This window comes from Miscanthus floridulus, unplaced genomic scaffold, assembly GCF_019320115.1.
Source record: "Miscanthus floridulus cultivar M001 unplaced genomic scaffold, ASM1932011v1 fs_220_1_2, whole genome shotgun sequence".
In the NCBI taxonomy this organism is placed as follows: domain Eukaryota; kingdom Viridiplantae; phylum Streptophyta; class Magnoliopsida; order Poales; family Poaceae; genus Miscanthus; species Miscanthus floridulus.
Genome location: NW_027096398.1, coordinates 6363 through 34161, shown reverse-complemented (window position 1 = coordinate 34161; position 27799 = coordinate 6363). Strand labels below are relative to the sequence as shown.

Genomic DNA, 27799 nt, shown 5'->3' with positions numbered 1-27799 from the left:
TAATGCCAATTTCTTTTGTTTTTCCTTTGATGTAGTATGGTTTAGTTCACATATCAACTGGTGATCTTCTGCGAGCTGAAGTATCTTCTGGCACAGAAATTGGCAAGAAAGCAAAAGAATACATGGACAACGGAAAGCTTGTTCCGGATCAAGTTGTGACAGATGTATGTGACTTATTTGTCACACATACGCTCTTTTTAGATGGTAGATTTCTTGGAACTATCGAATTTCCTGCTATTTAGATGGTGGTATCACGACTGTCACAACCGGATGTACAAGAAAGAGGGTGGCTTCTTGATGGTTACCCAAGGAGCTTCAGTCAAGCACAAAGCCTTGAAAATCTGAAAATAAGACCGGATATATTCATTGTGCTAGAAGTAAGTAAAAAACTAACTATTTATGATGAGTACTATATACACTGACATGTGCTTCTAATATTTAGTTTTGACGGTTGTATGCCGGTGTGTTTGATTGCACTGCCAAAATGTTAGCCATGCTTTTTGTTTTTAGGAATGGCTGTAATCGTTTTTGAATATTACATTTGTTTGTGCAATTCTTACAGATCAAAGTGTCCACAAAATGAAGCATGCTTGAACCTTTTCTTTAAAAACCTTTCTAGTATGAGCTTAATGTGTCATCAATTCAGATTTTTATTTTATGAATTCTTAATAGTCCATGATTTTGTGCAGTGAATTTATACATTAGCTCGAAAATAAGTGACTTAAAGTTAATGTGGAATCTTATATATATTCAGTTCTTTATCAGGCCATATTTTTTTCATCAATTATTTTTGTACTTGGATAACTTGTGTTGAACCAATGTGCATGACTGCATGCCTGTGTGTTAGCACACAGCAGTAGAGTAGTGTCATGTATGCATCTGTGGATATATTATGCAATTTTTTTTGTTGAAATACTACAGTCTTAATCGAGTGAGAATATAGTACCATGCTTTTTTTTCTCCTGCTCTTACCTGACATTGTGTTACACAATAATACAAATAACTTTCTTTTGGGGCATTGTAGCCACAGATGCCTTTATCCCCTTTCATTTCATTATTTTCTTTTGTTGAATTCAGGTTCCTGATGACGTTCTAATCGACAGATGTGTTGGAAGACGGCTGGATCCTGTGACTGGCAAGATTTACCATTTAACAAACTTCCCCCCAGAGAATGAGGAGATTTCTGGCCGACTTATTACACGTTCCGACGACACATTTGAGAAGGTTCTGTTGATGCCCACTTAGTAACTTTTTGTTTTGTTTCCTGTCATCGGAAGATCAAAGATCCTATGTAAAAGTTTCTGGTTTATGGAGCAAGTAGAAGCAGAAGTGAGCACCTATCATCCTTCTAAGTTAAGCACAATAAGTATAAACCAAACAATTTTTATTAGGCTTACAAAATGGTAGGAACGGCCCTTAATTCAAATATATGGTGCTACTTATAGATGGCTATATGGGTTGCCCAGCCCATCCCGGGACATGGCACGCCAGGCCTTTTTCCGCGCCAAGCTGGCCCGGCGGCAGGCCCTGCAGGCCAGGCCAGCCCGCAACCTGGAGCAGGCGGCCTCACCAGATGGGGAGGAGGTGGCGTCTAGCGGGGTGTGGCAACTGCGTGGGAGGAGCTCTTGGCGGGGTGGTGGTGGCGGTGGGCACTGGGAAGGTCGAGCGAAGAGGAACCTAGGAGGCGGCGGTGTGGTGCCGAGCGAGGTAGATGAGTGGCTACTGGGAATGGGGACGAGACTCGAGAGGCTGAGCGGCTATGGTGGCGGAGGCGACAGGGATAGGAATACATACATACATAAATACATAAATATATATATATATATATATATATATATATATATATATATTTATATGTCTATAAATGTGTATATATATATTGAAATTGCTTTCTACTCTTAGACACGCACACACGGGCCTTTGTGGCCTGACGAAAAAATGGGCCATGCCGTGCCGCTTGCCTGGGGAGCGGTGAGCCCTGGTTGTTAGGCCGGGCTGGCTAGGGCATGCCGTGCTTGGGCCGGGCTATGGGGCTGCGAGATTTTGGTACATCACTAGTGCTACTTTGAGAACCTGATTTGCTAGAATTTCTTTGTATTTTGTACAATGCTGTTGGCATTTGTGAAGGACAATTTTGAACAATATAAGATAGTGTTCCTTGTAACATCAACATTTTTGCGACAGGACTGAGCCATGCCAATTGGCTTAGTGTACTTAACTACTTACATGGTTTCAAAGGCCTCTTTTTTTATGATGTAGTAATATTACCTTAATGGTGGCATGTCTTTCCTGAACTGTAATTTTCTTCTTTATTTTGCAGGTTAAATCACGCCTTGATACGTACAAGCAAAATTCTGAAGCTATTCTTCCTACATACTCTGATTTGTTTAATCAGGTTCTTGTGTATTCCTAGTCATTACCAGAGCAACCCAAAGTATAGATTGAAAGTAATCCTTTGTTGCTATATTGTGCAAGAATATAGATTGATGGAAACTGCCTAGCCGAAGTTGTTTTTCAGGAGATAGATTCCCTGTTACAGAAGATCTGTGAAAACACTTCAGCCAACAAGTTGACCAAAACAAATGGTGAGAGCATTTAGTCCTCTACTAATAACTTATGCCGTCATTGATGCTATGATTTTTTCTTGGCAAATGGTGATAATAACATCAGTTAAGTCCACCTTTTCAGTTCGCTACTATGATTTTTTCTTGGCAAAAAAACTATTATCATTGGTAGTAACTGTCACGTGCTACATAATAGTTATGGAATTATAATGGTATAATATCAAATGCTATATATAATAAGCCCATGACCCCGTAAAGCAGTTTCCACACAAAATGCCCACTCTGGATAATTCTGACCATCAAGGGTAATATTGATAACAATAGTGTTGATCTGAGACATTACTGAAAATTTCGAGCACCAACCAACAGTGATAGAAGTCTGTTACCACCGTGCTTGAAAGCAGCAGCAGGAGATTGTCTCCGCGGAAGAAGAGGATGAAGCCGGTTGGAGGAGTCCAAATCTCCACGGTCGGTCAGCAAGAAGCCGGGCGGACAACGAGTGGGAGACCGCACAGACAGGCGCAGACGCGCGCACAGGCGGACCCGTTGGATGAAGATCGCACGGGCAGCCCACACATGACGCGGACGAAGACGCGCTCGCAGGAGAAGGGGCGTGGACGACACCGAGCGGACGACGAATCCCCGTGTCGCAGAAGACGGGCCACGGACGCCGCTCGCGCAGAAGACGGGCCACGGACGCCGCTCGCGCAGAAGACGAGCCGCGGACGGCACTCACGGACGCGACGCGCGCATGACCCGCAACGCGGCCTTGCGCGTGGTAAGATGCACGCGTGACGAAGACGGACAAGGCGAATGGCAATAGGCCGATCCGCGCGAAGAACAGATGAGCCCGCGTGTGACGAAGATAGACAGGGCGAACGGCGACAAGCCGATCCACAGCCGGGAAAAAAATGGATCTTGGGTGATTAGGGATTAGATGAGTACTAATTCGACCCCTAAACCTTGCTTTGTTACCATGTTACTAACCTTTGAGATTTGAGAAGATGATCACTCTAGTAGTGGAGATAGCTATATATATATAGAGCCTCATGGGTCATATGAGCCTATATTAGATGGGCCTTCATATACTTAACATTCATCATAGGAGCTTGGCAAATTTTGAAGCAAAGGAACAACTTTATCTTTGATCAAGGCCGCCCTCGGCCCTTCCTTCAACTTGTGGAAGCAATGTTTTCTTGATGAAGCTAAAATGCAAGCTGTTAGATTATGTGACTCTAAATGTTCAGTCTTTTTTGTCCTTTTTAGTCTCCCTGGGAGGATGTTGGTGGGTCTTTTCCCTGGGCAGCTCTTGTTTTCTAGCTCTCTGGCCTCTCTCTGGCCTTGTTTTCTTGTCTGTTTAGTTTCCCCTTCTTGTGTTCTTTGTATAGTTGTACAATTGTTATGCTTTTCTTTTAATTAAATAAATCCTATCAGTGGGGGCCTCTCCTGCTGTATTTATTTTCAAAAAAAAAAAACTTTGGTGCCATCTTTAGCTACTGTTTCATGGTATTGCACTTTAAGTTTGCATTCTTTTTTTAACCCATAAATCACAGGAATTTTGATACATTTTACTGATCAAGCATTGTATTTTTCAGCTCTAATTGTTTTTATTTTTCTAACAGTTGCATTAACACACACTCCTATTATTAATAGGAAATGATCAAACCTTTTTTCTATTATAGGAAAACGAGCAGATTCTGCGGATAGAGTTTCAAAAAATGTATGCACAAGATAATACTTTAGTTTCATCTTGTTGACTTGTGCAAGATTTTTTAATGTGAACTACAAAGATTTGGATCTGTATGGTTCATATGCACCCTACGGCCGTGAACCAGGAGTGGCGTGGAATTCCAACAAGGTTGAATAACATTCCACATTCTAGGGAAATTAGGGAATACTTCTACAACGATGTGTTACAAGCTACAAAACTTGCTATTGAAGATAAAAAGACTCGGTTGCAGGTTGCTACTTATCTTTTCCATTTATGTTAATTTGTTTAAAAGATTAGAATTACAGTAGGACATAACACACCTTGTATTATTTATTTATTCTGTTTCTGTTGCATAGAGCTTCATGTGATTAATTCATGTAACTGAAAACAATCTAATTCTTATTTCCAGTTTGGCTACCTATTTTTTTAAGAATAAACTGATATATGCTAATCTCTGTCCTCCCTCCCCCAAACATGCAGATAGATATCAATATTCCTGAGCTTAACCCTGAAATGGTAAGAGTACACATGGTTATACATATATATTTTGTAATGTCTGTCAGAAAACACTGCTGATTTTAACTGCAACCAAATTCTTTTTATTGGCAGGATGTTTATCGCATAGGAACCCTCATGGAACTTGTAAGAGAACTTTCTCTATCCTTTGCAGACGATGGAAAACGTGTCAAGGTGATTATCCTTGCAACAAATGCATATATTATTGCTCAGCCGCCCCCTCCTTTCTCCTCCCCTAGTAACAAAATTACATGACTAGTCACTTGATACCAGGTCTGTGTTCAAGGCTCCATGGGGCAAGGTGCATTTGCTGGCATCCCACTCCAACTGGCAGGAACCAGAAAAATTTTGGAATTCATGGACTGGGGTGACTATGGGGCAAAGGGCACTTTCATTAATATTGGGGCAGTAGGTCTGTTACCCACTTATTCTATGCTTCAGATAGTATCAATTATCAAATGAAATGAAGTATCGTTACTTTAGATTGAATCATCACGCTTGTGTACCTAGGTCGCCTTCCACATGGAAGTCGAAAGTGACGTAAAAACCTTTTTTTGATACTTGCTTATCAGCCGAGGTTGGGTACGGGGTCTCCACTCTCTTCTGGAGGGACAGGTGGTTAGATGGCCTTTTGGTTGTGGAGTTCGTGCCTAATCTCTTATTCACTGACAATTATGGGTATGGAACATAAGTGGTGGCCTCATGGTTCCACATGTGTCTCTCGGAGAGGGTCAACCAGGTCATGCTATCCAACTGGCTCGACTTGTTCATGTCAGAGTGGAGTGGGGCATACCAAGCTCTCCTTCTAGGCCACACATCCTTGCTTGGGTGAAGCGATTTGGAGTGACAGGGTCACGAAGGCCGTAAACAAATCCAATTCCTGTGTGGCTTGTTCTCCATGGTCATTGCTAGACTTAGGACTGGTTCTGACACTATGGATACCCTAATAATGGCAATTGTGTGCTTTGTGACCAAGAATGGGAGACTCTCACCCACCTATTAGACATGTAGTCAGCTAGGTCCTTGGGCCATCTTCCTATTCTAGCCAACCTGGGCCTTGAGCCCATTGCAGCTTCTCTGGATTAGTTGTTAGTCATGATAGGCAAGGATATCCGACACTGGTCACACTTCTATAAATCAATCCTAAATCATCCTTACCTTTATATGCGCATGTTCTCCGCAGCCTCAAATCAATATACTGTTTTCCCATGCAATTTCATTGCTTTCTTGGTACCACGAGTTTGGGTAACCCCCTGATTCTTCCGCTGCCCTAGTGTGCCCCCTTGGTTGCCCATCCAATCCTGGGTGGGTCCTTGCCGTTGCTGTGTTCCTCCGCCCATGATTCCCTCACGATGCATCCACCCTTTCCCTTCATGTGGAGTAAATATTCCATCTCCCCTTTGGCGACCGTGGCGGCTGCTGCCGCCTTTGATGATGAGGAGGCCTAAAAGCGTCCTGCTGCCACGATGTGGAGGCTCGCCAGCACGTGGCTAAAACAAGCGGCACAACCTTGTTCGTGTCCAAGTTGCCGAGCATGAGGATGCAGCTGCTGCACATGCCCACGACGCCCTCATGCGGGCGGCTGCTGCTGCCCACGATGCCCTCTCCAATCTTGAGGACAATATCGCCGATGACTTCAAATCAGCCGCTCCTGTTGGCTCTCCTTCAGCAGCCTTGTCCCTACCAAGTACCATCCTCGACATCGACACCGACAACTACATCCACTAGCGCACCTAGTTCCTTCTCGTTCTCAAGAAGTACTCTCTTCAGTGCCACATCCTCGACAACACTACCGATCCTACCTTCCCGGACTAGGCATGCATGGATTGCGTTGTCCTATCCTAGATTTATAGCACAATCTCCAGCGGTCTTGACGAGTTCGTCCAAGAACACCGCACCATTACCCACACAGTCTAGCTCGCCTTGGAACATCAATTGCTCGGTAATCGTGAGACTTGTGTGCCCTCTACCTCAATGTCGCCTTCTGAAACTTTGTCCGTGCCAACCTCTCAATTCCGCAAGTTCTCCTTCCCTTCATAGCCCACAAATCTTCCATCTCCCTTTCAGTAGCCGCCACTACCACTGCCGTCTTTGCTGACGAGGAGGCCCAAAAGCGCACCGCCGCCGCCGCCACCGAGGGTGTCTAGTGCATGGCTGCCGTTGCCTTTACGGATGCTCGCAAGCACGCTGGCTAAACAAGCGGCACAGGCCAAGGCCACCCTTGTTTGTGTCCAGGCTGCTACACGCGCCTGCGATGCCCTCACGTGGCTGGCTACTGAGGCTGCTGTGGATGCTACCATCCATAACTACCTCTTCGATCCCGATGACAACTTGCCAATGACTTCAAATCAGCCACTCCTGTTGGCTCCTGTTCAGGACGGATGCTGGTCTGTGAGACCGTTGTTGTCATCAATCTTCATGCCTAAGCTGTTGGCGTGCAAAACATTAGCAGCCTTGTTCCCACCATCCTTCACAGCGACACCAACAACTACACCTGTTGGCGTGGCCTATTTGTTCTCGTTCTCGGGAAGTACTCTCTTTAGTGTCACGTCCTCGACAATACTGTCATCCCACCTTCCCAGACTAGGCACACATGGATTGCATTGTCCTGTCCTGGATTTACAGCACAATCTCCAGCGATCTCGAGGAGATCGTCCGGGAACACCGGAGTATCGCCCACACAGTTTGGCTCGCCTTGGAACATCAGTTCCTCGGTAATCATGAGAGCCGTGCCCCCTACCTCGACGCCACCTTCTAGAACTTTGTCCAATAGATTTTTTTTTACTTCAAGCAAAATGGAAAACTTACAGTGAAGAGGAGTCCAAGATTCCAAATTCGCTTCCAAGGAGCAAAACAGATGGAACTAAGGAAAAAAGCCTTGTAGGCCAACTTTCTAGAGTATGAACCAGACTTAGTAAGCCTCGAGACGCTGCAAGACTTAGTAAGCCTTGAGACATGCTGATTATCAACATTCTACTGCAGTGGGAATCCTTCAACCAAGTGCCATAAGAGGAGATATTCTTGTTAAGGTATAATAGTTAGGGGTATTAGTGTAATATCCTAGTCTAGGGTTTCTCTCTTGTGACCCTCATATACTCTATCTATATATAGTTTCTATTGGGTCTCGGTAGTATCATTCAGTTTAGTCTCTTTATTTGTAACATGGTACCAAAGCTCAAGGTTTTTTTTTTTTTGATCCAGCCACCACCCTTTTATAATCTGCGCTGCCCCTAGGTAGATCCATTTCTGTTCCTGGGCAGCCTCGTCAATCTTCGATTTTTCTTTTTTCGTTGCGTCCAGTCATCATGCAGCAGCAGCAGCCACTGTCCATCCATAGCAGCAACTCATCCCGCTGGCCACTTGTCCTGCTTTGACCCATCATCACTGTTTGGTCCGCCCATCGTGGGTCCATCTGGTCGCACCTAATCTGACGTTGTGACCCTTCATCACGCGTTCCCATCGGTTCCGCATGCCCGTCTACATCCGGGACTGTCGTTGTACCTTCGTCGAGTGCAGTCTGCGGTCTCCGTCATGCGAGCGACCGCGGTCTCCGCCACGAAGCTTGTCCGCGGCTCAGCTCTCTTCTCCAGCCGCTGCCGAACCCGTCCATCAGCCCCGTCTTAGGCCTCCCGATACCCATCCGCACTCGGCTCCCTTCTACCATCGTCGACCCTGTCCATCCTTCCGTGCGCGTCGTCGCCACGCCTCGCTCTCATCGTGACCTGGCCCTCATGCAAGCCCTGTCACGAGTCTTTAGCCATGCGAGATCGAGTAATAGCGCCCGTCCGCACCGTCTCGTTCTCGTTGTTTCTGCGTCTTATATGACAAGTGGTTTGTAGAAGTATGTTTATGTTTTGCTACCACGGATACACGGTCCTTAATCGGTTAGCAAGCTATTCCATTCAAGACCTCACCTGTCTTGCCATGGTCCAACCCCTCGCCGACCATTCACATTCATTGTCAACATCTTGGTCAAGTTTTAGATCATAACTCCGTATTATGATGCTTTAGTGGACAAGCATTGCCCTAAAACGCGTGAGAGATGAGAAACCCATCATCATCTCGACTTCTACCGTTTAAGAAAACTAAGCATGATTTATTCGAATAACAAATTAAACATCCAATGTTTGAGTGGTGCGGATAACATTCAAGGGATGAGAGCTCAAATGTGCAAACATGGGATTTCTAGTCATATCGTAACATAGCAATGCATTTAGTTAACCTTAGGCACATCATGCAATCTGCAAAAAGAGTAAGAAATGCTTAGGTGCCTGCCTTGAGATTGCTTGGGTTGCGGCTCGTCGGTCACTTGTAGAGTTTGGGCCTCCTCGATGTTGACTTCGTTGGAGACCTCATCACCTATGAATGCATGATGCGAAATGAGTACAATGTATTGAATTAAATGACACGATATGCTTTATAATCATGAATAACATTTGGGCTACAATAGAATATAACATGTGTGTGAAGTGTAGCTGATCAACTTCTGTCGATGTCCCAGCAGACGATCCGGGAGAGCACCGGTCGGTCTGCAAGAATGGTCCGCCAGAGCATTCCTGAAAAATTGTAAGGGTTGGATCGTCGGACGGTCCATTAGTGCGGCAGGTGGTCCGAAAAACCAAACCCGAGAGGGGTGTTCACAGAGTGAATGTTTGAACATTTTAACTAGTCGGTCCGGTGTTCTCGCGGACGGTCCGCGGGAACATCGACCGCAAAGGCTAACTGTGAAACTCTGTGAACGTTCTCACAGACGGTCCGGTGAGCAGGCCGGCGGAATGCAGTGTGTGCAGTTTAAGATCTCGAAATTGAAATCTTCACCTAAGGTTTGTGCATGGCGAAACTGTGTTTGTGGGGAGTTTATAGGGTTCTATAGAATACATCTAGTTGAATCTTGTTACATTGCATCCAAACATCATCTAGTGCATAGGGGATGTTTTCTAGGTGATGAACACTAGTTCTTGATTATTGGTGGAACTGATGGTTGAACTTGAATCCATCTTAACCAGAGAAGCTAGGAGGTGTTGTTGAGCCTCTCCACAAGTTGGAGAAGCTGGATTCACCTCCCTTCTTCCCCCTTGCTCCCTTTCTTGAAATCTCCTCCTTGCTCCTAGTTGCTAGGGAGAGAGGACTCCTTCCTTGTCAATCCCCAGCTCTTGTGGCCTTCTCTTCACTTGATCTCCATAGTCTTTTTGCTTGGCATGTACTCCAATCCTTCCTCCTACTTCTTGCTCTTGGTGTTTAGAGAGAGAGTGATGAACTAGAGAGAGTGAATAGGAGAGTGAAGAGAGTGAGTGTGAGTGGAGAGGTGCTGGTGATTCATATTCCCTCGAAATGGTGATAGGTGTGCTGACAAGTGGGACCACAAGAGGTGCTGTGAAGACAACTCACTGCTGTGCATGTTGTGTTCTGGCGGAAAATTGCATTTTCATGCACATGCAATTTTCCAACTAAAATTTGCACATAAGATGCTCATGATGATTATGAAAATGATCATGTCACGATCGGGTCGTGACATTTAGTCTCTCTTTATTCGTAACGGTTCTCTCAGTACCTAGACAGAGAGAGAACCTCTTATGTCAGATACCCAACTATGGGCAACCAGGGCTTTGGCGACTGAATAGTCTCAGGCATGGGTTTTGCACTTTCTTTTTCTCGAACAGCGCAGGAGAACTGTGCGTTATTTCATTAAGGTAGAAAAAAATGTTACACAGGTCAAAGAGACCCAACTCACACACACCACCCCTTGGAAACTAAGTTACAGACTCGCCACAAAGACTGCAGAAACGACCAAATGCCTCCGAGCTTTAAGCTCCAGCAGGCAGCGACCTGAGAACAAGTTCCTGGAGTTTGGAGGCTCCAGCCGAGCACCAGAATACCCCTCCGAGCTAACAGCCCTGATGACCTCCTGAATGTTCAGCCTCTTGTTGTCAAAGACACAAGAGTTGCGATGCTTCCATATCTCCCACGCCACCAAGATTATCAAGGAGTTGACGCCTTTACGCACTCAGCCATCGATCTGTCCAGAACACTGTATTTTGCCCATCACCAACAAAAGTTTCGACCGCCATGCTGAAATTCGACCGCCGTGCTGAAATTTGACCTCCATGCTGAAAAGGGTCGGAGCATTTTGTGGCACCTGAAGAGGTAAACTAGCCAAGGACGAGAGGAGTTGGTTTTCTCAAGCCAAAGCCAAATTGGTTATCTCATTGTTCTTGTGACTGGGTTTGAGCAGCAGACTTGTTTCTTTGTACTTTTGGATTCGTTGTTGCGCTTCCCCTTCTCTTAATGAAATACGTGCAATGCACGTTCTCGTTTTTAGATTGAATCATCACCCATTGCACCTTGTGTTGAAATTAATATTATTATTATAATTAACCTTTTTTGTACAGTTGATTCTTCTAGGTACTAAATTGTTGCTCAAAAGATATCATAGGATATACACATTTCTTGTTCCTTTCATCGCATCTTTTGTCTGTTTGGGAATCCTGATTTTTTTAATACCATAATGTTTTTACTGAAACTATAGGTGCTAAGGAGGTTGACAAAGAAGATGATATGTTTGTCCTCATTGCTCCGCAAAATGCTGTTGGAAACTGCATAATTGATGTAAATCTTCTATTCTTCTATATCTCTTGTTCCACTCCTATTTTAAATACTTGTATAATATTCACCTCCTTGATCTTCATTGTCATTTTTAAAAAAAAAATGCAGGATATGAGAGCTATGACTGATGCTGCTGGTGACAGACCTGTGATTCTTGTAAATCCTCGCCTAAAGGTTTTTTCCAAATAAACTTATTTGATTTTTTGCTTTAATGGTGTCCCTCTATTACATTGCTATCGTGCTTAGTCTGAAGAAATCTTAACTGCCCAAGTGTGCCTGTTTGGTTGGATATTGGAGGTAGCAGTTCTGAAAATAACTAATCCTGAGAGAGCCTCATTGTTGAATTATTGTGTAGTATGTAAGATACATTCATCAGATGAAACTGAGCTAAAATTCTCTCTCTTTCAAGCATACTCTGTTAGTCGCTGAATTTTCACTCTTGGTAGGAGGAGAATTCTTACTCTCATCGAGAGAGGATGACACTAGGAGTTGGGGCAATTTTCTTGTCTATTTCTCACACAAACTCACACAAATGCCACACCAACCTGAGGGGTTGGGGTTACATATTTATAGGCTGCTAGCCAGCCAAGCATATGCCAAGATGCTAGTCTAAGATGCTAATATGCTGTCCTAGCTAAGATGCTGTCCTCTAAGATGCTGTCCTCTAGTCTAAGATGCTGTCCTAAAAACAGAAAAACAGTCACAAGGACCATGTGAGCAGCATAGCCCCACAAAGACCAGCCACACATGAGACTTATCCATCATTCTCCCCCTAAGTCTTGTGCGTCGTCTTGTGGGAGAGTTGAACCATCCCGGTCCTGGAGCAGAGCTCAAGGAACTTGATCCTCCCAAGGGGCTTGGTGAGCAGGTCCGCAAGCTGGTCCTTGGTGTTGATGTAGCTCGCCTTGATGCTCCCTTCCTCCAAATAACCTCGGATGAAGTGGTACCTCACCCGGATGTGTTTGCTGCGTTCGTGGAACACGAGGTTCTTTGCCAGGGCCAGAGCGGACTTGCTGTCCACCCTGAGCTCCACCGCTCTAGTGTCTCTGCCGAGGAGATCACCAAGCAGTCGAGCGAGCCAGAGCGCCTGAGTCGAAGCGGTGGAGGCCGCTATGTACTCGGCCTCACAGCTGGACAGGGCCACCACCTGCTGCTTGACCGACTGCCAGCTAACGAGGCACTTGCCGAGGAAGAAGAGGATCCCGCTCGTGCTCTTGCTGGTGTCGATGTCGCCGGCGTGGTCGCTGTCGCTGTACCCGACGAAGTGTGCCGCCCCAGGGCACCTCGGGTAGTAGAGGCCGTGGCCGAGAGTTCCCGCAACGTAGCGGATGATCCTCTTCACAGCCTGCTGGTGCTCCGTCGTCGGTCGCTGCATGAACCGACTAACGTAGCCGACGGAGAATGCCAAGTCCGGCCGTGTGTGGGCGAGGTAGCGAAGGCTCCCCACAAGACGCCGGTACTGCGTAGCGTCCACCTCCTCCATTGTGCTGTCGCGGCTCAGCTTCAGCCTCTCCTCCATCGGAGTGAGAGCTGGGTTGCAGTCGGTGAGCCCAGCTAGCTCAACGACGCGCTTGGCGTAGGCGGTCTGTCGAAGCGTGATCCCAGAGTCATCCTGGTGCACCTCGATTCCCAGGTAGAAGAAGAGAAGCCCCAGGTCACTCATCTGGAAGGTGGCCTTCATCTCTTCCTTGAATGCCGCCACCTCCGCATCCTTGGTGCCGGTGATCACCAAGTCGTCGACGTAGACACCGACCAGCAGGGCATTTCCTCCATTGCCCCGTCGGTAGATGGCCGCCTCGTGCGGGCTTTGCTCGAAGCCCATCCCCTTAAGCGTGGAATCCAACTTGGCATTCCACGCCCTCGGTGCCTCCCGCAAGCCATAGAGAGCCTTGCGCAGGCGGAGTACCTTGCCCTCCTTGCCTGGGATCGCAAATCTCGGCGGCTGGTGCACGTAGACCTCCTCCTTCAAGTTGCCGTTAAGGAACGCCGACTTGACGTCCATGTGATGAACACGCCAGCCCTCCTGGGCAGCTAGCGCAAGGAGTTGCATGGACTCCATCCGTGCCACGGGAGCAAAGGCGTCGTCGAAGTCGACCCCCTCCTGCTGCACGAAACCTCGTGCCACCAAGCGAGCCTTGTGCTTGACGATGGCGTCGGCTTCATCCCTCTTCAGCTTGTACACCCACTTAAGGGTGATCGCGCGGTGACCACGAGGAAGGTCAGCAAGCTCCCAGGTGCGGTTCTTCTCAACCGCATCCATCTCCAACTGCATCGCGGCGCGCCATGCCGCGTGTCTCTCGGCCTCTGCATACGACCGAGGCTCGTCGTCGTCACACGCAAGGTGCAACTGCGCCTCCAGGTCGTGAGGCACCGGTCCCGGCACCGGCTGGTCGCCGAGAAGGTTCTCCATCGTACGGTACCGCAATGGCTCGCCATCGTGGTACGCGTCGATGCGCTCCTCGTCGTGAGAGAGCGGAGTAGCGAGCTCAACCGGGCTGTGCTCGACATGAGCTGGAGTAGACGTGCCCGGAGAGGTGCCTATCGATGCTGGAGTGCGTGGCGTTGCCGGCTGTGGTGGAGCCGGCGAAGAACTCATCGCAGCCGAGGTCCTGGCTGGAGCGTGGTGCTGTCGGAGTAGCAGGCGCCGGGGTCGGTGGAGGCTCGGGGACTGGGGTAGACGCGCTCGCCGAAGAAGAGCTGCCTAATCCCCCAGCTCCCTCGAAGTGGACGTACTCGACAGTGAAGTCGTCGTACGTCGGAGCCGAGCCATCGTCCACCGCCTTGTCCCACGCCCATCCTCGCCCTTCGTCGAACACAACGTCGCGCGCCGTGCGCACACGCTGTATCTTTGGGTCGAGGATGCGGTAGGCCTTCGAACCCTCCGCGTAGCCAATGAACACTCCCGGGGTGCTCCTATCGTCGAGCTTGCTGATGTGGCCAAGCTCCTTGGCGAACGCAAGGCAGCCGAAGACCCGCAAGTGGGAGACCGCCGGCTTGCGCCCATGCCAAGCCTCGTACGGCGTCCTGCCGTCGAGCGCCTTGGTAGGCGAGCGGTTGAGGATGTAGACGGCCGACACCACCGCCTCTCCCCAGAAGACAGCCGGCATCCCCCTCTGCTTGAGAAGGACCCGAGCCATCCCCACAACTGTCTGGTTGCGCCGCTCGACGACGCCGTTCTGCTGCGGGCTGTACGACGCGGAGTAGTGGCGCTGAATGCCCTCATCAGCGCAGTACGACGCGAATTCAGCCGCCGTGAATTCGCCGCCGTTGTCGGTGCGCAGCACACGCAGCTTGCGGCCGCACTCCGCCTCCGCAGCAGCCTGCGCGCGCCTGATGGCGTCCGCAGCCTCTCCCTTGCTGCCGAGGACCATCACCCACATGTAGCGGGAGAAGTCGTCGACGAGCAGCAGGAAGTAGCGTCGTCCTCCCGGTGTGGCCGGTGTCACCGGGCCACACAAGTCCCCGTGCACGAGCTCGAGCCTCTCCTTGGCTCGAAAGCTCGCCCGCTGGGGAAAGGGGAGTCGCCTCTGCTTCGTCAACACGCAGACGTCGCAAAGCTGCTCCACATGGTCGAGGCACGGCAGGCCTCGCACCATCTCCATGGCACTGAGCCGCTTCAGGGCCTCGAAGTGAAGGTGCCCGAAACGCTCGTGCCACTGCCACGCCTCGTCGTCCCGACGAGCAGCGAGACAGAGGGGTTGTGCCACCTGCACGTTAAGGACGTAGAGTCGATTTGCGCTTCTGGATACCTTGGCAAGAAGGCGACGACGGCGATCCCAAATCCTCATGACTCCATCCTCAACCACGACGCGCGAACCGTTCTCATCCAGCTGTCCCAAGCTGATGATGGAGTTCCTCAACGCGGGGATGTAGTAGACTCCGGTGAGCAGCCTGTGCTCACCAGACACGGCGGTGAAGATGATGGAGCCGACGCCTTTGATCTCCACGCCGGAGGCATCCCCAAACTTGACGGAGCCTCGGACGCTAGAGTCAAGCTCGGTGAAGAACTCCCGTCGACCGGTCATGTGATGGGTGGCGCCGGTGTCGAGGCACCACCCGTCAGTCTTGTCGTTGCCGGAGCTGTCGCCGAGGAGGGACGTGTGCTTTTGGCTCGTCAAGGTGGAGGAGAGCCGCTGCGGCCGGTGCCGCTGGAGGTAGCTCGATGCTGGCATGTGCCATGAACAGAGCCAGGCTCCTCCGCCTGTGCGACGTGGGCCTGGCCGCGTCGTGGCTGTCGACAGTCCTTGGCCCAATGGCCAAGCTGGCCGCTGTTGCGGCAGGTGTCGTCTCGTGCCGGCTTGTGCCTGCCGGCGGCGCCGCCCTGGGCGCCTCCGCGGGTATCACCCTCGGCACGTCCTCGCACCCCGGCCTGGGCGTCTCTGCGCGGCTTGCCACGCTTGCGGCCGCCTGTCGCGGAAGAAGGCTTCCCCCTTCCTCCGGTCACCTTGGCTCATCGCTGTCGACGACCTTGAGGCGACCTATCGCCTCCTCGATCGACATCGTGGAGAGATCCAGCAGAGACTCGATCGAGCGAGCCATCTGCTTGTACTTCTCGGGGACGCAGCGGAAGAGCTTTTCGACAGCTCTCTCCTCGCCGTAGGTGTCGTCGCCGAACTGCACCATCTTCTGCAACAGAGTGTTGAGACGGAGAGCAAAGTCATCAACGTCCTCACCTGGCTTGAAGGCCAGGTTCTCCCACTCCTTGCAAGTGCCTGCAGTGTGGACTTGCGGGCGCGGTCGCTGCCGATGCGTGCCGCAGCGATGGCGTCCCAAGCCTCCTTGGCAGCCCGCTTGCTGGTAAGCGAGAACTGCATCTCGGGCGGGACTGCAGCGATGAGAGCATCCAGCGCCCGTCGATGTCGCCGTACCGGACTGCCTCCCACATGTGCCGCACCTGGAGCTTTACCCTCATCACCGCAGCCCACTCGATGTAGTTGGTCTTGGTGAGGGTAGGCCACCCACCGCCGGGACCGACGTCCCTGACAACAGTCTGGAGCCCGTGGTAACCACAATACCAATCCGGGGAGAGGGAGCCACGCTGCTTGTGAAGGCCGCGCTCTCCATCGACCCGTCGGTACCGATCCGGGGAGAGAGAGCCACGCTGCCTGTGAAGGCCGCGCTCTCCATCGACCCGTCCGCCACCGTTGTCGTGCGCGCCTCCTCCAGGAGCGCCGCCAGCGCGTCCGCGCCTGTCTGGGCTGCCGCCGCGCTCATGGGCGTGCGCGGCTGCCCCAGGAGCGCCACCGCCATGCGCGCCTCCTCCAGGAGCGCCGCCAGTGCGTCCGCGCCTGTCTGGGCTGCCGCCACGCTCGTGGGCGTGCGCGGCTGCCCACTGCGCCGCCCGCGCTCGCGCTGCCTCCCTCTCTAGCAGCTCGAGGTCCGCGTCGGCAGTGTCGTCAGCGGAAATGGAGCTGCCGATGCTGCCGCGCAGAGCCTCGACCTCCGCGGCCGTCGCACGCGCTGCATTCGCCGCCGCCGCTGCTTTCGCCTCCGCTCTGGCTGCTGCCAGCTCCGTCGCTGCCAGCCTCGATGCCCTTGCCACCGCTGCAGCGCTCTCTGTCGCCGCTCGCTCGCATTCCTCTGCCGCGGCAAGTTCGGTCTCCTGCCGACGCCGTGTGCTCGAGGCGACCGAGCGCTGAGACTGCCCTGCGGACATGACGCGCTACCGGGGGGCTGCTGCGTGGGGAGAGGGCTGCTTCAGACGAGCTGCTGGGGAGGAGTGAGCAGGAGCGGCCGGAGCTGCTGCTCGCAGCTGGGGCTGTTGTGTGGCTGGGAGAGGAGATGAGCAGGAGATGCTCAGGCTACAGGATAATACGGCTCCGATACCAGTTGTTAGTCGCTGAATTTTCACTCTTGGTAGTAGGAGAATTCTTACTCTCATCGAGAGAGGATGACACTAGGAGTTGGGGCAATTTTCTTGTCTATTTCTCACACAAACTCACACAAATGCCACACCAACCTGAGGGGTTGGGGTTACATATTTATAGGCTGCTAGCCAGCCAAGCATATGCCAAGATGCTAGTCTAAGATGCTAGTCTAAGATGCTAATATGTTGTCCTAGCTAAGATGCTGTCCTCTAGTCTAAGATGCTGTCCTAAAAACAGAAAAACAACCACAAGGACCATGTGAGTAGCACAGCCCCATAAAGACCGGCCACACATGAGACTTATCCATCATACTCATCTTGGAATTGCTAATCATCTTAACATAGACGTAAATAAAAAATCATCAAGACTCTTTCTTCTATACTCCTTTTTCTTTTTGTAAGCGCACCGAACCCAAAATTCAAACAAGTATCTCTGACTAACACTAAGAATTTGTAGATTATACCATACAAATTTGATTTCACTGGATTCATATCTGAAAAACTTTAATTTGTTGTGAACGTCATAGTAGTGGTCACATGTGACATTTCTTTCTTGAACACACGAGAGAATTCTGTATCATTTCATTAAGGAAAAAATGTGACGCTGGAGGCTGTACCAGATCAAACTACTTACAAAAAGAAAAGGATGTTGGTCCCTGGGATCCCTGCACAGGTAAGCAATTAGCTTACCAGCACATCCACACACTCACTTTGGCTTGAGGTAGAAGAAGGGGTGAACACAGCACACACACACACACTGCCGAGCTGCAACCAGCAGCTCTGAACTCTGAATGTGGCAACTGAACTGTCCTTTTGCATTGCCTTAGGTGTGGTATATATACAACTTCATGTACCAACTATAAGGTACACATGAGTATGGCTGAGTATAGCCCCAACTACTCCTAGTACTACAAGTACCTTGCTTAGATCAGCCCACTACCAACTTGGCTGATATAGTTTCTACCAACTACTAGTACTAGATGGCCTATTGCCTTACACTCTACAACAACCAGGAGTGGACAGCCGAGCTGACCAGCTCCAACTCCTAATCTGCAGAGAAGAGAGATTTGGGGAGCAGCAGATTATGTCTTATAAAGGAGGGAGTAACATTTATGTTTTCTCAGTTTCCAATCTTAGTGGTTCAAAGTCCCATATTTCTGGATTATACCAATGTTTTCAAGGCGGTAAGGCGAGGCGTGGTGATTGACTACCGCCTTACGATTAAGCGAGTAAGGCGTAAGGCGAGGCGACGCCTTAACAATTTAAGGAAAATTTAAAACAACAGCTCAGAGCAGTAAATGGTGAAGAAAAACATAAAAGGAAAAACGAAAAAAGAACAGAGGAGTAAGAAGTGGTCTGGCCCAGCCCACCAGCAGCCCATGTGCCCCGCACGTCTTCATATCTCTCTAATTCCTCTCTCCTCAGCGCCGCCGCAACTCTCTCCCAAATCCCTCTCTCCGTCTCTTGCTCCCCTCTCTCCTGTAGGCCAGCGCCGATTGGGAGGTGGCCGCGGTTCGCAGGCGGCTGCTCCTCGCGAAACTTGACCAGAGGGGGAAGCTGTTCTTGAGGGGGAAGAGGACACGGCTGCATGGATCGGCAGCGGGCGGGTAGGCGGCAACTTCCCACGGCAGCGGGCTTCCTATTCCTCTCTCGCTCTCCCGCTCACTGGTTGGTCTTCCGCGCGCCTGCTCTGTTTCTCCCGCGCGCCCGCTCCATCTACGCGCGACTTTTTCTCCCTCGTGCTTGCCCTCTTTCGTTTTTCTCCTGCCGATTCTCCCGCGTATGGCGCCCGCCATGCACGATTTGGCGCGAATCGGACGCCAAAGCGACGATTTCTGAACGCCACGGTCGTAAGGCGGACGCCATATGAATCTAAGGCGAGTCGTCTGCTGTGGCGTCCCGCGTGGAGCGCCTTGGCGCTTAAGCGACGCCAAAGCGATGACAAAGCGACGCCTTAAAAACACTGGATTGTATAGAAAAATAGTACTACATCATTACTGGGTGCTAATTATGTTCCCAAATTTGCATTTCCAGGATATGCCTGGATCAAGTGGTGTGATGCAAGTAAGTTATTTTTTAACTTAATGTTAATCTTACCTTAGCTGCCAGTATTGACTATTCTTAATTTGTGATGATCAGACAATGGGAAGGGATATTAGGCTCAAGTATGCTGCATCATTCGAGATGTGCTATTCATTTCGGCTTCTCTACTATGCTGGTTCATTCTATCCTATTATGGGAGCTTTAAGGTTTGTATAACCAACTTTTATTCTTCCAAATAGCATACTGTCTTGCTACTGCTTCTGTTTTGTTTCAACGATTACAATTTATATTAGCTTATTGTTTCAGGATGTCTTATCCAAATAAATATGAGATTTATCGAAGGGTTGACGAGCTCAATGGGAAAGAGAACTACATTCTTATAGCTGAATTCACGAACAAGCCAACTCCTGATGATATTACCCGTGCTTTCACAGGACGGAAAAAGTAAGACTCAGAACACATGATATTTATTTGTTTTCATTTCAATAGTGTGTGTGTGTGTGTGGGGGGGGGGGGGGGGGGGGGGGGGGGGGGGGGGGAGGGGGTGATAGGAAGTGTCACAAGCAGTACTTAAATGAAATGTTAGGAATACACTCATCTGCACACCTTTAACTTCCTTACATTTTTTTAAGTCAAATACCCATTTAATCACTTTAACAGCAAACTCGGTGGACACTAGAACAACATATTCAGGTAAATGGCCCTGCCAGAAAACAGGTCCATTGTTACAATTTAGGCCAATTGCTGCTAACGTATGAGCTACTTAATTTCCTGCCATGGGGCAATGAGAAACTAGCGGGCACCCCGTTGACCCCTGTTCCTTCCAATGTGGCCATGCCTGTGCTATGCCTCTCTCTGGTGGGGGTTTTGGCCAGCTATTGGAAATCTAGTAGCCCTCTCATTCTGTGGTTGGCAGTCGGGAGAGCAGGCCTGGTTTTTTTTGGCCCTCATGACCCCGACAGTGGGGCTCTGGTCTGCTAGGATCAGGGAGTAGGGGAGGGCCCTCCCGTAGTGATGCCCTGTGTTTTGATGGATAAGTCTCTGTGTAGGTCTTTGTGGGGCTGCAGCAGCATGGTGGTCTTACTGCCTATTAAGGACAGCATCCTTGACTGGAGGACAGCATCTTAGCATCTAGGACTAGCATCTAGGACATCATCTAGGACAGCATCTTAGACTAGCATCTTAGCATATGCTTGGCTGGCTAGGAGCCTATAAATATGTATCCCCAACCTCTCAGGTTGGCATGGCATTTGTGTGAGAAATAAACCAGAAAATTGCTCCAACTCCTAGTGTCATCCTCTCTCGATGAGAGTAAGAATTCTGCTACTACCAAGAGTAAGAATTCTGCGACTAACAAGTGGTATCGGAGCCCTGTGTTTTGATGGATAAGTCTCTGTGTAGGTCTCTGTGTAGCACATCATGTCCGCAGAGCAGTCTCAGCGCTTGGTTGCCTCGAGCACGCGGCGTCGGCAGGAGGCCGAACTTGTCGCGGCTGAGGAACGCGAGCGAGCGGCGGCGGCAAGGGCGTCGAGGCTGGCAGCAGACAGAGCGGAGGCGGAAGCAACGGCGGCGGCGGATGTAGCGTGTGCGGCGGCAACAGAGGTCGAGGCTCTGCGCAGCAGCATCAGCAGCTCCGTTTTTGCTGACGAAAGCGCCGACGCGGACCTTAGGCTGCTGGGGAGGGAGGCAGCGCGAGCGTGGGCGGCGCAGTGGGTAGCCGCGCACGCCCACGAGGGCGGCGGCAACTCAGACAGGCGCGGACGCGCCGGCGGCGCTCCTGGAGGAGGCGCGCACGGCAACGGTGGCGCCGGCGACGACTCCTGGAGGAGACGCGCACGGCGGTGGTGCTCCTAGAGGAGGCGCGCATAGGCGGTGGCGCTCCTGGAGGAGGCGCGCACGGCAACGGTGGCGGACGGGTTGATGGAGAGCGCGGCCTTCACAGGCAGCGTGGCTCTCTCTCCCCGGATCGGTACCGTGGTTACCACGGCCTCCAGGCTGTTGTTAGGGACGTCAGCCCCGGCGGTGGGTGGCCTATCCTCACTAAGACCAGCTACGTCGAGTGGGCTACGGTGATGAGGGTAAAGCTCCAGGTGCGGCACATGTGGGAGGCAGTCCGGTACGGCGACGTCGACTACAACCAGGATCGATGGGCGCCGGATGCCCTCATCGCTGCAGTCTCGTCCGAGATGTAGTTCTCGCTTACCAACAAGCGGACTGCCAAGGAGGCTTGGGACGCCATCGCTGTGGCACGCATCGACAGCTACAGCGCCCGCAAGTCCACACTGCAGGCACTTCGCAAGGAGTGGGAGAACCTGGCCTTCAAGCCAGGTGAGGACGTTGATGACTTTGCTCTCCGTCTCAACACTGTTGCAGAAGATGGTGCAGTTCGGCGATGACACCTACAGCGAGGAGAGAGCTGTCGAAAAGCTCTTCCGCTGCGTCCCTGAGAAGTACAAGCAGATGGCTCGCTCGATCGAGTCCCTGCTGGATCTCTCCACGATGTCGATCGAGGAGGCGATAGGCGATAGGTCGCCTCAAGGTCGTCGACAGCGATGAGCCACAGTCTCTCTCGGGGCCCATCACCACTGGCGGGAAGCTCCTCACTCGGGAGCAGTGGGCTGCCTGCCAAGGTGATCGGAAGAAGGGGGAGCCTTCTTCCGCGATAGGCGGCCGCAAGCGTGGCAAGCCAGGCAAGGCGCGCAGGGACGCCCAGGCCGGGACGCGAGGACGTGCCGAGGGTGATGCCCGCGGAGGCACCCAGGGCGGCGCCGCCGGCAAGCACAAGCCGGCACGAGACGACACCTGCCGCAACTGCGGCCAGCTTGGCCATTGGGCCAAGGACTGTCGATAGCCACGACGCGGCCAGGCCCACGTCGCACAGGCGGAGGAGTCGGCTCTGTTCATGGCACATGCAAGCATCGAGCTACCTCCAGCGGCACCGGCCGCAGCGGCTCTCCTCCACCTTGACGAGCCAAAAGAACACGCCCTCCTCGGCGATGGCTTCGACAACGACAAGACTGACGGGTGATGCCTCGACACCGGCGCCACACATCACATGACCGGTCGACGGGAGTTCTTCATCAAGCTTGACTCTAGCGTCCGAGGCTCCGTCAAGTTTGGGGATGCCTCCGGCGTGGAGATCAAGGGCGTCGGCTCCATCATCTTCACCGCCGTGTCTGGTGAGCACAGGCTGCTCACTAGAGTCTACTACATCCCCGCGTTGAGAAACTCCATCATCAGCTTGGGACAGCTGAATGAGAACGGTTCGCGCGTGGTGGTTGAGGATGGAGTCATGAGGATTTGGGATCGCCGTCGCCGCCTTCTTGCCAAGGTATCCAGAAGCGCAAATCGACTCTATGTCCTTAACATGCAGGTGGCAGAACCCCTTTGTCTCGCTGCTCGTCGGGATGACGAGGCGTGGCAGTGGCACGAGCGCTTCGGGCACCTTCACTTCGAGGCCCTGAAGCGGCTCAGTGCCACGGAGATGGTGCGAGGCCTGCCGTGCCTCGACCATGTGGAGCAGCTCTGCGATGTCTGCGTGTTGACGAAGCAGAGGCGACTCCCCTTTCCCCAGCGGGCGAGCTTTCGAGCCAAGGAGAGGCTCGAGCTTGTGCATGGGGACTTGTGTGGCCCGGTGACACCGGCCACACCGGGAGGACGACGCTACTTCCTGCTGCTCGTCGACGACTTCTCCCGCTACATGTGGGTGATGGTCCTCGGCAGCAAGGGAGAGGCTGCGGATGCCATCAGGCGCACATAGGCTGCTGCGGAGGCGGAGTGCGGCCGCAAGCTGCGCGTGCTGCGCACCGACAACGGCGGCGAATTCATGACGGCTGAATTCACATCGTACTGTGCTGATGAGGGCATTCAGCGCCACTACTCCACGCCGTACAGCCCGCAGCAGAACGGCGTCATCGAGCGGTGCAACCAGACGGTTGTGTGGATGGCTCGGGCCCTTCTCAAGCAGAGGGGGATACCGGCTGTCTTCTGGGGAGAGGCGGTGGTGTTGGCCATCTACATCCTCAACCGCTCGCCTACCAAGGCGCTCGACGGCAGGACGCTGTACGAGGCTTGGCATGGGTGCAAGCCGGCGGCCTCCCACTTGCGGGTCTTCGGCTGCCTCGCGTTCGCCAAGGAGCTTGGCCACATCAGCAAGCTCGACGACAGGAGCACTCCGGGAATGTTCATCGGCTATGCGGAGGGCTCGAAGGCCTACCGCATCCTCGACCCGAAGACACAGCGTGTGCGCACGGCGCGCGACGTTGTGTTCAACGAAGGGCGAGGATGGGCGTGGGACAAGGCGGTGGACTGTCGAGTATGTCCACTTCGAGGGAGCTGGGGGAGTAGGCAGCTCTTCTTCGACGAGCGCGTCTACCCCAGTCCCCGAGCCTCCACCGACCCCGGCGTCTGCTACTCCGACAGCACCACACTCTCCAGCCAGGACCTCGGCTGCGATGAGTTCTTCGCCGGCTCCACCACAGCCGGCACCAGCACCGACAGACACCTCTCCGGGCACGTCAACTCCAACACCAGCTCGTGTTGAGCACAGCCCGGTTGAGCTAGCTACTCCGCTCTCTCACGACGAGGAGCGCATCGACGCGTACCACGACGGCGAGCCGTTGCGGTACCGTACGATAGAGAACCTTCTCGGCGACCAGCCGGTGCCGGGACTGGTGCCTCACGACCTGGAGGCACAGTTGCACCTTGCGTGTGACGATGGCGAGCCTCGATCGTTTGCTGAGGCCGAGAGACACGCGGCATGGCGTGCCGCGATGCAGTTGGAGATGGATGCGGTTGAGAAGAACCGCACCTGGGAGCTTGCTGACCTTCTTCGTGGTCACTGCGCGATCACCCTTAAGTGGGTGTACAAGCTGAAGAGGGATGAAGCCGGCGCCATCGTCAAGCACAAGGCTCGCTTGGTGGCACGAGGTTTCGTGCAGCAGGAGGGGGTCGACTTCGACGACGCCTCTGCTCCCGTGACACGGATGGAGTCTGTGCGACTCCTTGCGCTAGCTGCCCAGGAGGGCTGGCGTGTTCATCACATGGACGTCAAGTCGGCGTTTCTTAACGGCGACTTGAAGGAGGAGGTCTACGCGCACCAGCCGCCGGGATTTGCGATCCCCGGCAAGGAGGGCAAGGTGCTCCGCCTGCGCAAGGCCCTCTATGGCTTACGGCAGGCACCGAAGGCGTGGAATGCCAAGTTGGATTCCACGCTAAAGGGGATGGGCTTCGAGCAAAGCCCGCACGAGGATGCGGAGGTGGCGGCATTCAAGGAAGAGATGAAGGCCACCTTCCAGATGAGTGACCTGGGGCCTCTCTCCTACCTGGGAATCGAGGTGCACCAGGATGACTCCGAGATCACGCTTCGACAGACCGCCTACGCCAAGCGCGTCGTTGAGCTAGCTGGGCTCACCGACTGCAACCCAGCTCTCACTCCGATGGAGGAGAGGCTGAAGCTGAGCCGCGACAGCATGACGGAGCAGGTGGACGCTACGCAGTACCGGCGTCTTGTGGGGAGCCTTCGCTACCTCGCCCACACACGGCCGGACTTGGCATTCTCCGTCGGCTACGTTTACGTTAGTCGGTTCATGCAGCGACCGACGACGGAGCATCAGCAGGCTATGAAGAGGATCATCCGCTACGTTGCGGGGACTCTCGACCACGGCCTCTACTACCCTAGGTGCCCTGGGGCGGCACACTTCGTCGGGTACAGTGACAGTGACCACGCCGGCGACATCGACACCAGCAAGAGCACGAGCGGGATCCTCTTCCTCCTCGGCAAGTGCCTCGTTAGCTGGCAGTCGGTCAAGTAGCAGGTGGTGGCCCTGTCCAGCTGCGAGTACATGCTATGTTTTGCTTGCACCTCATGAGCGTTCTAAGTCGACTACACAATCTGTTGAGTGTGTTTTCCTTGGAGATAGTCATGAGCATAAAGGTTATCAGTGTTATGATCCTTCTTCTCATCGCATAAGTATCTCTCATGATATGACCTTTGTTGAGAATCGTTCGTTCTTTTATAACCCTTAACCCTCATATTCACCCACAGAGTCCACATCATTTTTGGTTTTTGAATGTAAATCCACATCATTTTTGTACCTTCCTCCAATTTTATCTAGTGATGTTGTCACCACACCTTCTCCATTCATTACAGTCATTCCTAGTGATGTTGTCACGACACCTTCTCCATCCATTTTGGTCTTTCCTGGTCCTTCTATTTCCGTCATGACACTCACACACGTGACACCATCTCCACCTCTGCCACTTCGCTCGTTTTCCAAACCACCTATTACACGTGTTTTCAGTCGTCGTCCCAAAGACCCCACTGTCCTTCCATCTAGTTGCTACTACTACTACAGAGACTGTATGGCTTCGATGGTTGTTGGCTGATTTTGGTATTTCTCGTGATGTCGACACACCTTTGCTCTCTGATAATACAAATTGCTAATGATCTAGTCAAGCATGAACTAACAAAGCATATTAGTGTCAATGGCTTCTTTACTCGATCTTATTGTCATTAGAAAACCATTGCTCGTCAATATGTGCCCTTAGAGTTGCAGTTGGCTGACTTTTCCTCCAAAGCACAGACTTGAGAGCAGCATTGACTTCACTTGATCAAAATCAATGCTTCAAATCCTCCATTTCCACTATGAGTTTGAAGGGGGTGTTAAGTGTATGAAGGCATATCTACTATAGGTTTGTATGGCCTACGAGGATCTCTCAATATATAGCTATCTCGACTAAGGGAGGTCTTCTTTTGCTTTTCCCAAGGTTAGTAACCAAGGTAACCTTAGAGCATCTCCAACATATTGAGAGAATTCAATCTCCTTTCCCTATAACCAAAAGTGATAAAAAAGGATTTGGTAGGGAAAAATTAGGTCTAGCATATATTCTTTCTCAATCCCATTTCCCTGTAATTTTTCTCAGTCCCTCAAAATCTTTCCTCAACCCCTCAAAGAAAGTGGAAGAACCAGAAAATTTTCTCAATCCCCTTCTTCCATCCACTCACGACCACCATTGGATCTCCGGCAGAAGGCCGCCGCACGGCCGAGGACGCAGGCTGGCCACATCGGGGTGGCGCATGGGCGAGAGCGCTGGCCGCCAGGAATCTGCATGCACAGGCGAGTGAGGGGGAGAGGAAAGAGCACAGGCGAGATCTGGGCACCGGGCTTGTATGTGCAGCTGACATAGAGAGGAGCGCCGGAGGAAAGAGAGAGGGAGGACCTCGAGCGAGCACCGTCGGAGGAAGGGAGCACGCGACCATGCCGAGAGAAGAGGAAAGATAGATTAGGGAAGGAGATTCTTGCTGATTGACAGGTGGGTCCTACTTAAATAAAGGGAAGTTTTCTTAATCTGCTGTAGCAGCACTCCTCTATAATCTGGAACTATGTTTTCTGAATCCCCTATAGCAAATTTTAAGGGAAAGCGTAAAGGGGATTTGGTGGAGATGCTTTTTAAGGGGCGCCAGAACCCTAATCTGGCGGCCTGCCCTAGGCACAATGGGCCTATTCCCAATACACGAGTTAAACTAAACAGTCTAGTAGTCCACTAACAGCTTGTCGAACACTTATGAATCAGAATACACATGCAATTTCCCCTGTATCATCGTAACAAGGTGTCCACATTAAGTTTGTATATGGTTCAATTGTTGGCAAATCTACACACACTTTTGTGTATTGTCAGGGACCTTTTTCTGTTTACTGAGTTTTATCTTATTGAAGCCCATCTATTTTTCATAACAAGAGTACTGCTATATGCCTATATCTATACTCAAAATAATCTTTGATGTAGTGCTATCGTACTACTTAGGGTTCAGCAGCTCTGGTTTAGTTGAATATTATCTCACATGAATGGGATGTCTTGAAGCACAGCCTTACAAGACTCACACGGAAATGGCCCTTCATAAAAGAATTGCTTTCACATAAAATTTGGAGTAGTGCATTGAGAAAAAGAACGTATCATGTGGCCAATGGCATCCACATCTATTAGGGAGATGGTTCTGGATACCTTTTCAACAATGTAAAAGTTGTTGGAATGATTTTTGTTATATTTGATGCAGGGAAGAAGAAAAGACACCTTCTGGATTCTGGTAACTTATGCACCTATTTTTTTTGTCTCTATTCCAATATTAACTTTTTTCCAGCATGAAAATGGGATACTGAACTGTTCAATCACTGTGTAGGGGTTTCTTAAATGGTATATTTTAAGGCAAACGATCTACTGTACGACGATGCAATCCTTCTTGGTATATTTTATCTAATAAGGTTAAAACAGAAGAAGCAAATTTAGAAAGTTTTCTATTTGCAAGATGATACATCACTTATGAAAGGCATTGCTGATTCGTTGGTTTAGCATGTGTTTGCCCCATTCTGCCTTTGTTGTGTGCAGTGCCTATTTCCCCCGTTCCTTAGATTCTCCACCATATCTATATATTGATGTAAAGCTTGAAATGCTTATTGGGGTTATAAAAGGTTCTGCTCGAGATTTTTCCTTGGGTCA

General features: G+C 51.2%; 1 protein-coding gene across 2 annotated transcripts; it reads left to right on the top strand.

Moving 5' to 3' along the window:
* On the top strand, positions 1-27799 carry LOC136530836 (probable adenylate kinase 5, chloroplastic). Of its 2 annotated transcripts, XM_066523553.1 has the most exons (17): positions 2-164; positions 243-377; positions 1078-1224; positions 2321-2395; positions 2483-2585; positions 4247-4284; positions 4400-4525; positions 4756-4791; positions 4885-4965; positions 5065-5203; positions 11318-11397; positions 11503-11568; positions 19295-19324; positions 19400-19509; positions 19610-19747; positions 27360-27389; positions 27483-27799. In XM_066523553.1, exons 1-17 carry the CDS (start codon positions 123-125, stop codon positions 27505-27507), a joined length of 1401 nt encoding a protein of 466 aa, XP_066379650.1. In that variant the 5' UTR covers positions 2-122; the 3' UTR covers positions 27508-27799. The 2 variants fall into 2 exon arrangements, with proteins under 2 accessions (XP_066379651.1, XP_066379650.1); XM_066523554.1 differs by lacking the exon at positions 19295-19324 and having other exon boundaries at positions 1-164.